This window comes from Acomys russatus, chromosome 19 (assembly GCF_903995435.1).
Source record: "Acomys russatus chromosome 19, mAcoRus1.1, whole genome shotgun sequence".
Classification (NCBI taxonomy): domain Eukaryota; kingdom Metazoa; phylum Chordata; class Mammalia; order Rodentia; family Muridae; genus Acomys; species Acomys russatus.
In genome coordinates, this window is record NC_067155.1 from 7813898 (window position 1) to 7828394 (window position 14497).

Here is a 14497-nt window from a genome sequence, read left to right on the forward strand (position 1 = left end):
AGCCCCAGGATATAGAGTTTTCAGAATTCCTGCAGGGGTCAGGAGGAGAGATCATGAATATTCAAGCAGCTCATCCTCTGATTAGAGAAGAAAGATGAAAATACATAAGTGCCCATCTGATATGCTGATCTGCATGGCACTTCGTGTTCTACATTGTCCAGGGTTGAGGCAGAAGAAATATGTTCACTTTGACTTCCCTTTTGTTGCTCCTGAACATTCCAATTCTCATGGTCAGTTTCATTCATTCCGGATGCTTTTGGAGACTGAAGCCAAATGAAGATAAAGAAAGGAATTTTTTGTTAAGTTGTCCTTTTGCCATTGAACCAGTACAGAGGCCCATGCGCCTCGAGGATTGGGATAGCCTTCTGGATATACAGTAAGTGCTTTTATATTTTCCAGGAAAATATCATAATAAATATTTCAGGAGGTATCTTAGGATGTAGATCAACACAATGCTCTGAGTTTTTAGTCCTGTTCTCACAGCATGCACACCAAGAAAAAACTTTAAATCTTTTACAGACCCATTGTGATATTCCCACTTTTACTTCAATCAGAGAGTAATCAGTTTGTTTCCACTTACCTTCCCACATAAAGGTTGGATGCTGAACAAAAAAAGGACTGAACCTTGACCCAGCAAATATATCCCTCTTATTCATAGTCTCCAGTTGCACAATAGCCAGTGATTTATTGCTAAAAGAAGTCCCATACTAGTTCAATTAATTATAGCATATATACATGTAAGTAAATGGCCATAGAACATGCTGATAGATCATCCATTGGTGTGTGGTTCCTGGTGCACATTCTGTGACACACATAGCAGATGATACCATTTACCTAGACACACAGTTACTCTATCAAAGTCCTTGTAGGTGGTCACTCTATACCTTCTGAAGCTGTGTTAAGAATGGAAGTAGGAGATATGTCCACTAGGAATTTTCTATAGGTTTCTGTTGCTCCTAAATTCATTTTCATACTTCTACAATCACTGGCTTCTATGTATGACCAAGTCATAAATGAGAAAAAGCACAAAATTTGTCCCGATATTTTATTTTGTATACTGCTATATTTCAACATTTAATATTGGCATGTTGAAATTTCCCTACAATTTGTGAATGTTCTACTTCTCAGTAGGATGCCAGTGCTGTTACTGTTAACATAAGGATAGTCAAAAGACATTTTCTTGAGGAAAATTTTGTTACTAGGATGTAAGCTGTGTGACAAAATCACATGTGTGTGTAAGCAGAAAGGAGATGAATGACAATGGGATTGTGGTGTCTGACCTTAATCTCTGCACTCAGGTCTGTTAATCTCTTGAAGACACACCTGAAGTAAGTGTATCCCTGTGCATGTAAGGTCAGACTAGATTACAGAAAAGTATGATTTGAAGCCGTGGATTCTATTGTCCTTTTGTGGCCCAAATAATCATTGCTGATGGCCATTCCTATACAGGAATATGTACATCTTTTACCAAATGTGATTTTCTTATATAAATTTATTTAAATATAAATCTTTAGGAAAAGATTTTCCTCCTGCAATAGATGAACTCAAAGAAAAGACAAAGAAGATTAGGATTGCTATAAATGGATATGTCAACTACATTGGCCAATAATAAAAAATTATTGTAAGTATAGGAGCCAAATGTCACCATCGCAAAAGTCCACTGTACACTTATAAATCTTTTCTTTACTGCCTTATCCAATGTTGTTAATTTGAAGAGAAGACACTATTCACCCAATGACTTTCACAACACATGTATTGTTTATATGCTCAACAATTCCAAGGTACAGACTTGATCAGAAATATTCTTTTATCAAGCCATTGGTCCTGCCTTTACTTATGAACAAAGCACACACACACACACACAAAAATAGAAACATTTTCTGTGGTAGATATCAATAACACATGTTATATATGGAAGAAACACTCTTATGGCTGTTTAAATCATTCACAAGTTTCCAGCTTCAGATGTCATCACAATCTCACGACACAAGACATTTGTTTCAATACTTGGGGGTAAAATGCAATACTGTCTAGTACAGGATATGCCTTGTATTGACTACAAATGATTATCTGTAGATCTATGTTCATAATAAACACTCTATCCTTTTATAGCAAAACAACTAAAAAATACCCGTTTGATCTGGCATTGGCCTTTTCCTTGGATGAAGTTAACAGGAACTCTCGTCTTTTGCCAAATATTTCTCTACAATTTAGAGACCTAACATTTGGTTGTATGCCTCTGTCAGAATTATATGAATGGTTGAGTGCTGAATTAGAAAATGAGTTTTATGAACTTTTACCTAATTACCACTGTGAAATGGAGCCTTCTTGTGGTGTGTTGCTTACTGGTCCAAACTGGGAAACATCAGCAGCATATCAGACATACATCTTACAACCTCAGGAGGTGAGATTCTGTTAGGTGGGAAATTTTGAAATCATGTCTCCTTTGGAGCAGTTCAGAGATGTTAAAAGAGTTTAAGGAGGAGCCTGGCCTCAGGATTATGTCAATCTATTGTTTAAGGGAACTTCCTATACAGAGATATGATAGGGCTTTGGCATTTCCTTGTTTGAAATAGAGAGGAGTGAACAAGTACCAACTAATGGGTATCTCTAGAGCATTTTGCAGAAAAAAATGTGTATAAAACTTCTTAGAAACATATGCTGGCTCATGCTGCTTCCCATGCCCTAGGTCCTTCAGCTCTCCCATGGACCTTTCCATCCAGTCCTGGATGATCGTGAACAATTTCCATATCTGATTCAGATGGCCCCCAAGGACATATCACTTGCCATGGCCATGGTCTCCTTTATACTTTACTTCAGCTGGAACTGGATTGGTCTAGTCATCTCAGACAATGATGTCGGTATCGAATTTCTCTGGTATTTGAGACAAGAGATGGAAAAAAATACAGTCTGCCTTGCCTTTGTGAACATGATCCCAGTCAACATGCAATTATACATGTCAAGAGCTGATGTGTATTACAACCAAATGGTGACATCATCCACAAATGTTGTTATCCTTTATGGTGACATAGACAGTACTCTAGCTATGAGCTCAAGAATGTGGGACTCTCTAAGTACACAGAGAATATGGATCACTACCTCACAGTGGGATGTCAGTATAAATAACAGGGACTTTCCCCTTGACTCACTGCATTTAACTTTTGTTTTTGCACACCACCATGCTGATATTTTAGGTTTAAAAAGTTTTTTGCGATCATTGAACCCATTCAAATACTCAGACAAATATCTGGCAAGCCTAGAGTGGATGTACTTTACCTGTGATGTCTTGTCATCTAAATTAAAAACACTGAAGAACTGCTCATCCAGTACCTCATTGGATTGGCTAATGGAACAGACTTTTGACATGGCTTTTATTGATGGCAGTTATCACATATACAATGCTGTGTATGCTGTGGCCCATGCACTCCATGAGATAGCTTTTCTACAGGCAGATCGTCGGCCAATGATCTATAAGCACAAGCTCAACGTTAATTGCACAAAGGTACTGTTTCCTCTCTTAGAATGTATTTGGTGTCATCAATGTCATGCTCTTTCAGAGTCTCTCACAGGCCAAATCTGGGTGGAATAGGAAAACTTTCTAATTAGGAAGATTTCTGTACATTTTCCAGCTAAGGAATGAAATCTAGAGGATAGTATATATGCAGAATGTGAAGTCAGTTGAGAGGAGGGCACATTTTTCAATGAAGATCATGGATTTTGATACAGAGAACCTGAATAGTATCCCACTTGTTCTAATACTGGAAATATAATCACTGCTTCCTTAATCAATCCTCTCCTTTATGAGAAGATAATTCCTTGTTCATTACTAGTCAAGTATGTTGCCATAATTACAGGGTATTACAAATTTTCTCTACTAATTCTGCCCCCCACTATAGACACTAGTGTCCTTACTTGTGTTTCTGAGACTAATTACACAGGAAACAAATCTGGAATTCAGCTTAATACATACATTTGTGTTCAGTTGTGCGAATGTATACTTATCACTTATCTGAAGGTGTTTGCGTTGCTTTGCATCTGTTTGTGTAATTGTGTAGCTGTGTATGTATGTTTTTATGTCAACCTTCCTATCTTTTCATTTCTTGGTGGAAGTGAGCATATGTTCGTCTGTTTATCAACATCTTTTTGTATAGGTGATTGTGTCTGTGTGTATCATCCTGTATGTATTTTTCAAGTTAATATGTTTACAGGCACCTCTGGTGTGTGTGTGTGCGTGCCTGTGCGTGTGCATGTTGTGTGTGTGTGTCCACGCATTTCTTGGGTTTCTCTGTATTTGCCTGCATGAATGTGTATCTGTGTTCCAGTCTATGTGTATCTCTGTGTGTTTGGTGCTGTTATTCTATCTGCCTCTCCATGTGCCTTTGGATGTAAATATGAATTTATCAGTGTTTCAATGTCACTCTGTGTGGTTGTCTTTATTTGTGTATATCTTGCTTGTGTACATGCCAGGCAATGCATGTGAGTGCTTGTGTATGTGTTTTGTGTGTTTCTGCATCTGTGTGTCTGTGTGCAGGCCCTATTGCTAATGTCTGTCTATCTGTGAATCATTGTATGTTTATTTGTGTGTCTGGGCATTTATGTGTGTGTTTGTGCAAAAGAGTGTACCACTGTATTACGTGTATATCCCTGACTCTTTGTGAATATTTTTGGGTTTAGATGTTTGCTTCTGTGTGTTGTATATCTATGTTTTGTTTTACAAATATGTCTAATTACTTGGTAGACTCTAAAAGAAATAGAAATCTGGGAATAATACAATAATTTTATTTATCCAGTTGCTTTCATTGATATTTCACCCCTGGGCATCTTTACTAAAATTTCCTTTTGGAAGAAATCAGAATCTATTTTCCGACTTCAAGTAAGGAGATACACCTTAGAGTGTGCTGCCTGTCTTTCAGCTGCACTCTTTTGTGAGGAAGACCCACTTCACTAATCCTGTGGGTGACAGAGTGAATATGAACCAGAGAGAAAAACTAGGAGAGGACTATGACATTTACCAAGTTTCAAAATTGCAACACAGTCTTGGACTTAAGGTGAAGATAGGAAGCTTTAGCCCATACTTTCCACGTAGTCAACAGCTCCATTTATCAGTAGATGCGATGGAGTGGGCCACAGGAGATAAGCAGGTGGGTTGAACTGACTGTGCTGATTTAGCTCAAACAGCACTAAACACTGTTAAGTGTGCGCATTGTAAGTTAGTGAAATGTAATAGATTGTGAAAGAAGAAAGCAGTTGGGGGAACCTATATTATTTTTCTTCTTCTCAGTTATTAAGGTGACAGTTTTATTAATTCTTTGACAAATTCAGACATATGTACTATGTACTGTTGTCATATCAGAGCCTGTTTCTGATTTTGAGTATTAAAATGAAACAGTTCATCACCTCTATTTGATGTTAATTCCAATAAAGTAAGTAATATTGTTCTGATAACATTCTTCTTACCACACAGTGATTTCTTCCCTTATATTTGAACTCTGGCCCAAATGTTGAAATGACTGAGGCTAATTGTAAAAAAGGAGTAAAATAAACATATGCAAATAATTAATTTTTAAATACTTTGTTATTCAGGTATGCAGTGGTTTGGTGACATATACACTTGCTCCCAAGAAGCAGGCAACCAGATGTTGTTCTAGAGATGGTTGTGAACCACCATGTGGTTGCTGGGAATTGAACTCAGGGCCTTTGGAAGAGCAGGGGATGCTCTTAAACTCTGAGCCATCTCTTCAGGCTAAATCACTAAATTTCATTATGTTATACTGTTTAAATTTTTTACAAAAGTCCTAAAATTTAAAAACTCCTAATCATGAATTAACATTTTCAGGAACCCTGTAGATCGTCTATAAATTATAACATTGTTTTTCCTTTCTTTCCTTCTTACTTTTATGTTATTATATGTGTGCTCCCTGCATAGATATCTGTGAAACACTGGCACAGGTGGAGCAGGTGGATGCCATAAAGTGATACAGATCCTTAGAAGCTTAAAACAGTTTACAGTCAGACTTTGGGTTCTAAAAGTCAAATTTGAATATTGTTAGTGAGCAATAAATATTGAAAATGGTTCCTGTTTTAATCCTTCGATGATGCCATGTACAAGAAATTGCTCAGTTGATGAACCTTGCTTGTTACACTTAACTATGGCATAGTTTTTTTTTTTTTTTTTTTTACTAATAAAAGGCTGTCTACTTTTCTTCTATGCATGGGGAAGGATTGATAGTAATAAAAATTTGGCTTTCATAAAAGAAATTTCTTCTTATGGCTCTTGTATGGGTGGTTTAAGGTATCCTAGTTGCAAATTTCATTCTATTTTTAAAAAGATAATTACAGGAAAGTCTTCAAGTTATTTATCAGGTTGGTAAGATAAAATAAAATGTATAGTAATTAATTCTTCTGAGGGTGATGATAAAAGGCTTTCTAAGGGAAAAGAACATGTAAGCTGAAGGTGTAGCTACTGAGCTACATATCCATTCAGTGGGAAGAAAGGAAGTCTCATATTTCTTAAAACTACACATCAGTTCAACCTTACATGAGCATCCACTGGAAGAGTACGCAGGAGTGAAATAATACAAGCAGTGTTCTGCTTCTAATTTTGCATATCCCATTGAAGAAACAAACAAACATAATCATAACTATATTGAATAAACATGATTCCAAATGTTATAGTTATGTATGTAAATGAGAATATGTTCCATGACAAATTGTTAACAAACTAAAATATGATTATAAGAGTATTCTGAAAAATGAAGAAAGACAGATATGACCTCTGGGAACATACGATGAGATATTAAAACTTGCATACAATAAGCCACTGAGTGACTATGTGACAAAGGACTTCAATAAAGATAAAAATAAAATCTAACTAAAATAGATACAGATAATCAAAATAAATAAAATTAAAACAACAGTATAAGGCCACACAAAGTGAATACTTCATAATGAATATAGTATGTCAATTCTTGAAGACAAGGCATCAAATTTTGGAAATTCAAAGTATGACAAAGATAAAACAACAAGGAGAATAAACATGATAGGAGATCAAAGGGATACGATGACGAGCTCAAATTAATAAACTATGACCACAAGAGGAGAAGAAGGAAACACTGAAGGGATCTACATTGTATCCAGTAAAATGGTGGTATGAATTTCCAAACTACAACAGTTTTTGTGGTCATCTAGATACAATATTCATTTAAATACCAAAGTACGAACATTAAAAAAAATAAAAAAGAACTAGCCCTTGACATATTTTATTTACATTTGTTTTGTAACAGAGCAGGGAAATACAAGCTTAAAGAGAGAAGCTCCATTAATGTAAAGGTCCCATATGGATATCAGCAGATTCCACCATGTATATTCTTAGAAGAGAGTAGCAGTGGTGTATATGAAAAACTTAGACCCCTACCAGGCTCTAGCCAATGGTCAGAACAGTCTCCACACCTGAGTGGAGAGTGGGATATGACTTTCTCACGTACTCTGGTGCCTCACATTTGACCATGTCCCCTGGAGGGGGAGACCTGGTGGCACTCAGAGGAAGGACAGCAGGTTACCGAGAAGAGACTTGATACCCTATGAGCATATACAAGGGGAGGTAATCCCCCTCAGGAACAGTCATAGAGGAGGGGAATAAGGGGAGAAGGGGAGGGAGGGAAGAATGGGAGGACACAAGGGATGGGATAACCATTGAGATGTAACAAGAATAAATTAATAATAAAAAATTAAAAAAAAAGAAAAGAAAAACTTAGAGACATAGCTGCCAACCCCGGTTACTCTACCCAGTATATTTATCCCCCAGCAAAGGATGAAACACACCAAAATTCAATAATAAACAATTACAAAAATTCATGCCCACTGTATATGTAAAATATTGAATAAAATTGTTTTTTAAAAAGAATCAATTAGTTTTCATCTTTTAATATACTTTGCATTAAGTATATGAAGCACTAAGGTACATGTGCCCCCTCAGTTCTTGTTTATGAAATAAGCTTATTCATATCACAACACTATAATGTATAGGAAAGGTATCAGTAAAAATTCTGATGGCAGTCTGTGTCTACTTTTCTCAGATGCTTCCTTCTGTATGCAGTGATGATTGTGGTCCTGGATTCAGGAAATTCTCAAAGGAGGGAATGGCAGCCTGCTGTTTTGAATGCAGCCCATGCCCAGAGAATGAAATTTCTAATGAGACAAGTGAGTATTTGCTATTGTGCTAAATTCTTCATGTGGATTATCCTCTCCCAAGCTCACTGACGTTACAAAGTTGTCTAAAAAGCAACTCCAGAAATAAAATGGGTCATTTTTCTAAGTTTGTCTTTCTAGGAATACAATTATTAATATTTCTTCAACAACAACAACAAACTCTTATGACTTTATCCTCACTGAATCATTATAAATTCATGGAGGATCACATTTTTTCTAAGAAAGAGTTTTGATAATCAAACTGCAGTTTCAGTGAATTTTATACACACTATTTTCTTAATACTTAATCTCATCTAAGAAGTCATGTAGATTAAATTCCAATCATATCATTACAAGTATTGTGTTCTCTTTGCATGTATGTATGCGTCCCTATGTGACTTTGTGCACACCATTTATGTACAGGAGGCCATGGAGAACAAAACAGGGCATCAGACCTGATGAGCTATGTCATTCTAGAGTTGGGAACCAAATCCAAGTACTCTGGCATATTAACATAGAGGGAAATTTTTATTTGTAAAATTTAGGAAACTGGTAAGTATAACACAGAAGATTTTGTGTAATATCCAAGGATCTATTTTTGAATGTTCAATGTAATTCATATCTATGAACATGGGGCTAAGTGGTCATTCATCATGTAGCAAATATGATAAACCTTTTAATTTTATATATATCACTCATCTAATAATCATATAATTTAAAAGGTTAGAGTGGTTTTGTACTGAAATCAAGTACTGAAACATGTTAAAATGGCATTCCTCCTACTCAGCTCCTATTATTCTAATGATTATTTATTTAGGGTTGGCTAAATGCAAATGACCAATAGATATTTTCCCCGATGTAATGAATTTCAATTTCTCTAAGGATATATATGGCCGTTGAGATGACTTAGCAGTTAAATCTCTTGATAGTAAGACTGATGACCTGATTTCATCCCCAGGACTCATGTATAAAAGATAGAATAACAACTCCTAGCAGATGTCTTCTGACATCCATGCATTGCACCATACATGATCCTCCAATGTAATCAAATTAATTGTAATGACATTGTTATCTATGTGCACGCTAAAAAGATTAAAGGGTATTTACATAAATGAAAACATAAAAGTTACACAAATATTAATTTTTATTTTAATTATGTTATATATGTGAGGTGGCTGTATACATGTACACAAGTGTAAATTCAGGTGGGAGGAAACAAATACCCCTGAGGAGATGTGAACTCATGTTCTGGAAACCAGTACATTCTCTTAACAGCTGAGCAAAACACCTAGGATTTTATACAAATTATCTAATTACAACTGTTCGTATATGAATTGCTGTACATAAATAGAATAAAATCCCTAGAAGCACATTATCCTCTCTGTAATTGTCTAGTGATTCCACGCAATTGCAATCACATTTACTACAGCTGCCATGGTAGGAATGACAACTTATGAGTGTAGTACTATAGTTTACGCCAACAATCTTTGTTACCACACCTGAGGATTCTCGTGTTATCTTGCTTATATTTTTTAGAAATACATCTATTGCACCCTTGAGTACACTCAGAGTCTCATGGAAGTGAAATTAGAGACGGAGGAGGGGGCTGAATGATTCCAAACAAAACAGAATCAAGAAGAAGGGCTTTTCAGTGCTAAGTATTTCCAGGTTTCTACTTTCAGTGTTAGTGTTAGAGCTTCTCATGAACAAGTATCAGGATTTCTGTGTCCCTAGTGACAGAAGATCATACACATAAGAGAATATTTACATAATTATCTACAATTTTCAAACATTAACATTAAATTCATATGTATTTTACCACTCACTTTTGCCCTCCTACTTACCCAATATAACTCAAGTTTCTATCAAACTCATAAGCTATTTTGTTACTTTTAGATGTACTCACACTCACACACACACACAAACACACACAAAACACATACAATCACACACACATCCTATTACTTCCATCTAATACAGTTTTTATGTCAATGTTTTTGGGATGGTGAGCTGAAACTATTACATCTATCATTGGTCTGGTCCCAGTAGAAGACAGAGTCTCCCTCTGTCACAGAGACAGCATTTCTAAAACAGTCAACCACCTCAGGAGGTGGCACTGAATGTATGGTATTGGTGAATTATTTATTTTTTAATTTATTTCATTAATTTATTCACTCAACTATGGAGAATGTTCTGACCATTGGCTAGATCTGGGTAGGGGTTTAAAGTTTACCGCCTGTATTGTCCTTGGCTGGTGCCTTAGTTTGAGCTGGAACCCTGGACCCAAATCTGCCTATCATAATGTTCTACTTGTAGGTTTCTAGGACCCTTGGATCCTTCTACTTTGCTTTTCTCCCATGCTTCTCTCATCTAGAGTAGTCACACTACATCTAAATTGTTATCCCATGCCTTGTATCCTATGTTCCTCCTTCACTCCTGCTTTCACCCTATTCCCCTTCCCTATATCTGTGAGTGAGGGGGACCTCTTCCCCCACTATATGGTCATAGGCTATCAAATCTCATCTTGGTAGCCTGCTCATCTTTTCTTAAGGGCCACCAGGCCTCCCCACCATGGGGGAGTGGTCAATATGGGACACCACAGTTCATGTAAGAGGGAGTCCCAGCCTTCCACTCAGCTATGGACAATGTCTTGTCCATTAGCTAGATCTGAGTAGAGTTTCTATGTTTACTGCATGTATTGTCCTTGGTTGTTGCAATAGTTTGAGCAGAAGCCCTGGGACCAGGTCTTCCTGTCATAATGTTCTCCCATGTATCTCAATCTCCAGGTAAGTGAAGAATTTCATGGGACATGCCTTTTGGGCTAGTGTCCAATTATAAGTGAGTATATACCATGTGAGTCTTTCTGCTTCTTGGTTAACTCACTCAGTATGCCATCCATTTGTCCACAGATTTCATGGTTTCCTTGTTTTTAATAGCTGAGTAGTATACCATAGTGTAAATGTGTAAATGTACCACAGTTTCTTCATCTATTCTTCAGCTGAGGGACATTTAGGCTCTTTCCATTTGTTAATGTTATATGTACTGCCACACACACACGCACACACACAACCACACATACAACCTACTACTTCCATCTAATACTGTTTCTGTGTCATTGTGTTGGTGCTGGTGAACTGAATATCTAACACCAATCACAGGTTTGATCCCAGTAGAAGACAGAGTTTCCTTATGTCATAGAGACAGAATTCCTAAAACAGTCAACCACCTCAGGAATCACTGAATATAGGGGATTGGTGATTTTAAAACACAATCAGCTAAACTGCGCTTAATGAATTTACCTTCTGGAATTCAACAGTATAAGTTGATTCATCATATCACCAAAAATGATGGACAAAGAAATGATTCTGTGACTTTGCATCCCATAAAGAAAATGAGCATTATAAAATGGAAGCATCACAGTGTAGCAATTTCCTTCAATTATATTCTCAGCATAAATACAGATATTGCAATGCTGTTCCAATAAACTCTCAATAAAATGTGACAGCAGCACTAACAAAACCTTCCTTTCTCCATCAGATGTGGATGAGTGTGTGAAGTGCCCAGAGGACCAGTATGCCAACCCAGAGCAAAACCACTGCAGGCACAAAGCTGTGGTCTTTCTAAGCTATGAAGATCCATTAGGTATGGCTCTTGCCTTAATAGCCCTGTGCTTCACTGCATTCACTGCTGTGGTCTTTGGAGTCTTTGTGAAGCACCATGACACTCCTGTGGTGAAGGCCAATAACAGAACCCTCAGCTACCTCTTACTTATGTCACTCCTGTTCTGTTTCCTCTGCTCCTTGCTCTTCCTGGGCCATCCGAACTCAGCCACCTGCATCCTGCAGCAAATCACATTTGGAATTGCATTCACCGTGGCCATTTCCACAGTTCTAGCCAAAACAATCACTGTAGTTCTGGCTTTCAAAGTCACAGCCCCAAGACAGATGAAGTACATCCTAGTATCAGGGGCTCCTAACTACGTCATTCCCATCTGCTCCCTATCTCAATGTGTTTTGTGTGTAATCTGGCTATGGTCTTCCCCTCCATTTGTTGATACTGATGCACACTCTGAACATGGCCATATCATCATTTTGTGCAACAAGGGCTCAGTTACTGCATTCTACTGTGTCCTGGGATACTTGGCCTGCCTGGCTCTAGGAAGCTTCACTGTGGCTTTCTTGGCCAGAAACCTGCCTGACACGTTCAATGAAGCCAAGTACCTGACATTCAGCATGCTGGTGTTCTGCAGTGTTTGGGTCACCTTCATCCCTGTATATCATAGCACCAAGGGCAAGGTCATGGTTGCTATGGAGATCTTCTCCATCTTGGCTTCCACTGCAGGGATGCTTGCATGCATCTTTGTTCCTAAGGTCTACATAATTTTGTTAAGACCACACAGAAATTCTGTTCCAAAGATCAGGGAGAAATCTTATTTGTAAACAAATAGTTCATGAGTTTTAATGTAATGTTTCTGCATAACCACCAAATACTGGGTGAAATATAATATCTACCTATTTTTAGAATGATCCTCACTGTTTCCTATAAAGGTATTGAATAGCAGTATCATGATGTCTACTCTTTCTGCTATTGTTCATATTTTCCATATAAACTTGGATCCTTCCCCTATTCCACAAGACCTAGCTTTTTGGAAAACGTTCAGTGTGGAATTGTAATTTACTGCTATAAAATACAAAAAAATTAAATATTAAGTAGAAGTTCTATGTTTACTAGCTTTAATATTTTGATGAATAATCATGACTTTTGTGACAATTCAGTGGTCAGAGAAAAATACATGATATTTTACTAAAGTGAATTGTAGTTTGAAGATGAAATTAATACAATGTTTTTCTTGCTGTGGGAAGGAAAGGCACCTTAATGTTATTCTAGGAATTAGAGAAATGTAACAGAGAAGAGAGAGAAATATTGTGATAAAGACACAGAAAGAATATTTTAAAAGATGTATTGATGACTCTGTCGTTATTACTATGCCTTGTGCTTCGAGAGGACCTGATTAAATTTCCAGTGTGGTCTTGAAAATTGATGCTCCCAAACTCCTGTAACAGTGGCTCCAAAACACATGAGATGCCCTGAAATCACATGTCCATACAAAAATACACACACACACACACACACACACACACACACTTAAAATTACATAATTATTTAAAAGATAAAATGATATGACAACGGCTCTGTACTAGGAGTTTGCTTTTCAGGATTATAAGGCCTACAGAGGAAGGATGAGATGTGAGAAAAGATGACTGGATCTCACTTCGTACATCCCATGTAAAAACACTCAGCATCACATTTGCGAGAGACCCAGGAAAACATTTACACAAGAAGAATAGCTTGTTTAAATGATCTCTTATACTATGTGTGAATTGTAGATACACTGACCTTCAAATTTCATGCATGTTTCACATGGACTCAATATTTTGTTATTACACTAGAAACTACCATGATGGGCTTTTTTGTATCAATATCCCTGGGGCAATGTTATGTAACCTACTATTGCACAAGGATTCTAAGATATATTTATATTTTCACTATAGTTATGGCTGGTTGGCTAAGAGCACTTGACAGTCTTGCAGATGGCCCAATTCACTCATCAGAACCTACATCAGGTGGGTCATAACCACTTACAATTCCACTTCCAAGACATCTAATACCCTCTTCTGGACTCCACAGATACATGAATACATGTGTTACATATGAATACACTGAGGCACACAGATGTACACAGAAAATAATAGTATAAATATGCTTTCTTCATATTACTAAGTAAAAAAAGCTTAAATGGAGTTACACGAAATGGTAAGGGACACAATGGCTCTTCCACACAATAGGTCAGTGACAGGTATAGGCTATTTTCGTGATGTTGGTCAATGGGATCTCATGGGCTTACCTGAATGTTATAACCTATTGCCATTGCTCTTGATTTCCACTCAGAATTTGAAATTCTCTTGAGTGAATGGAGAGAGAAATCAAAATAGTGCTGGCCTGGGAACTCAGCATTTTTGGAAAACATTCACAGTGCCAGAAGATATACTAGTGGGAGAGAAAAGGTGTACAACAATTTCACCCAGATGATAACACTGTGATCCATCATAATGTCTGGCCTGGCAAGAGATGCTCATTCATGCAAGAGTTACAGGAATGCTATGGGAGTAATCAACCAGCTTTTGTTTGTACTCAAAGCCCACAACGTGAGTCAGGGCATTGGGGCAAAGTGGTGAAAGAGGACCCTTTATTCAGTCTAAGTGATAGTGTGACCAAACCCTGTGGAAATAAGTTTATGGAATTCACAAAA

At 37.1% G+C, this 14497-nt stretch overlaps 1 protein-coding gene across 1 annotated transcript; it reads left to right on the forward strand.

Moving 5' to 3' along the window:
- Positions 1-179: 179 nt before the first annotated feature.
- Positions 180-12626, forward strand: LOC127203027 (vomeronasal type-2 receptor 116-like). Its single transcript, XM_051161841.1, has 6 exons — positions 180-376; positions 2113-2404; positions 2690-3502; positions 4914-5141; positions 8076-8199; positions 11725-12626. The coding sequence occupies exons 1-6, from the start codon at positions 180-182 to the stop codon at positions 12624-12626; spliced, it is 2556 nt and encodes an 851-aa protein (XP_051017798.1).
- Positions 12627-14497: the final 1871 nt, after the last annotated feature.

What these genes read in the sequence shown, in the direction of transcription:
- LOC127203027 (XM_051161841.1), top strand. Translation starts at nt 180, where the DNA reads ATGTTCACTTTGACTTCCCTTTTGTTGCTCCTGAACATTCCAATTCTC. An exon ending in ACATCTTACAACCTCAGGAG is followed by an intron (nt 2,405 to 2,689) that starts GTGAGATTCTGT and finishes CCCATGCCCTAG; the next exon opens with GTCCTTCAGCTCTCCCATGG. An exon ending in TCAACGTTAATTGCACAAAG is followed by an intron (nt 3,503 to 4,913) that starts GTACTGTTTCCT and finishes CCTGTCTTTCAG; the next exon opens with CTGCACTCTTTTGTGAGGAA.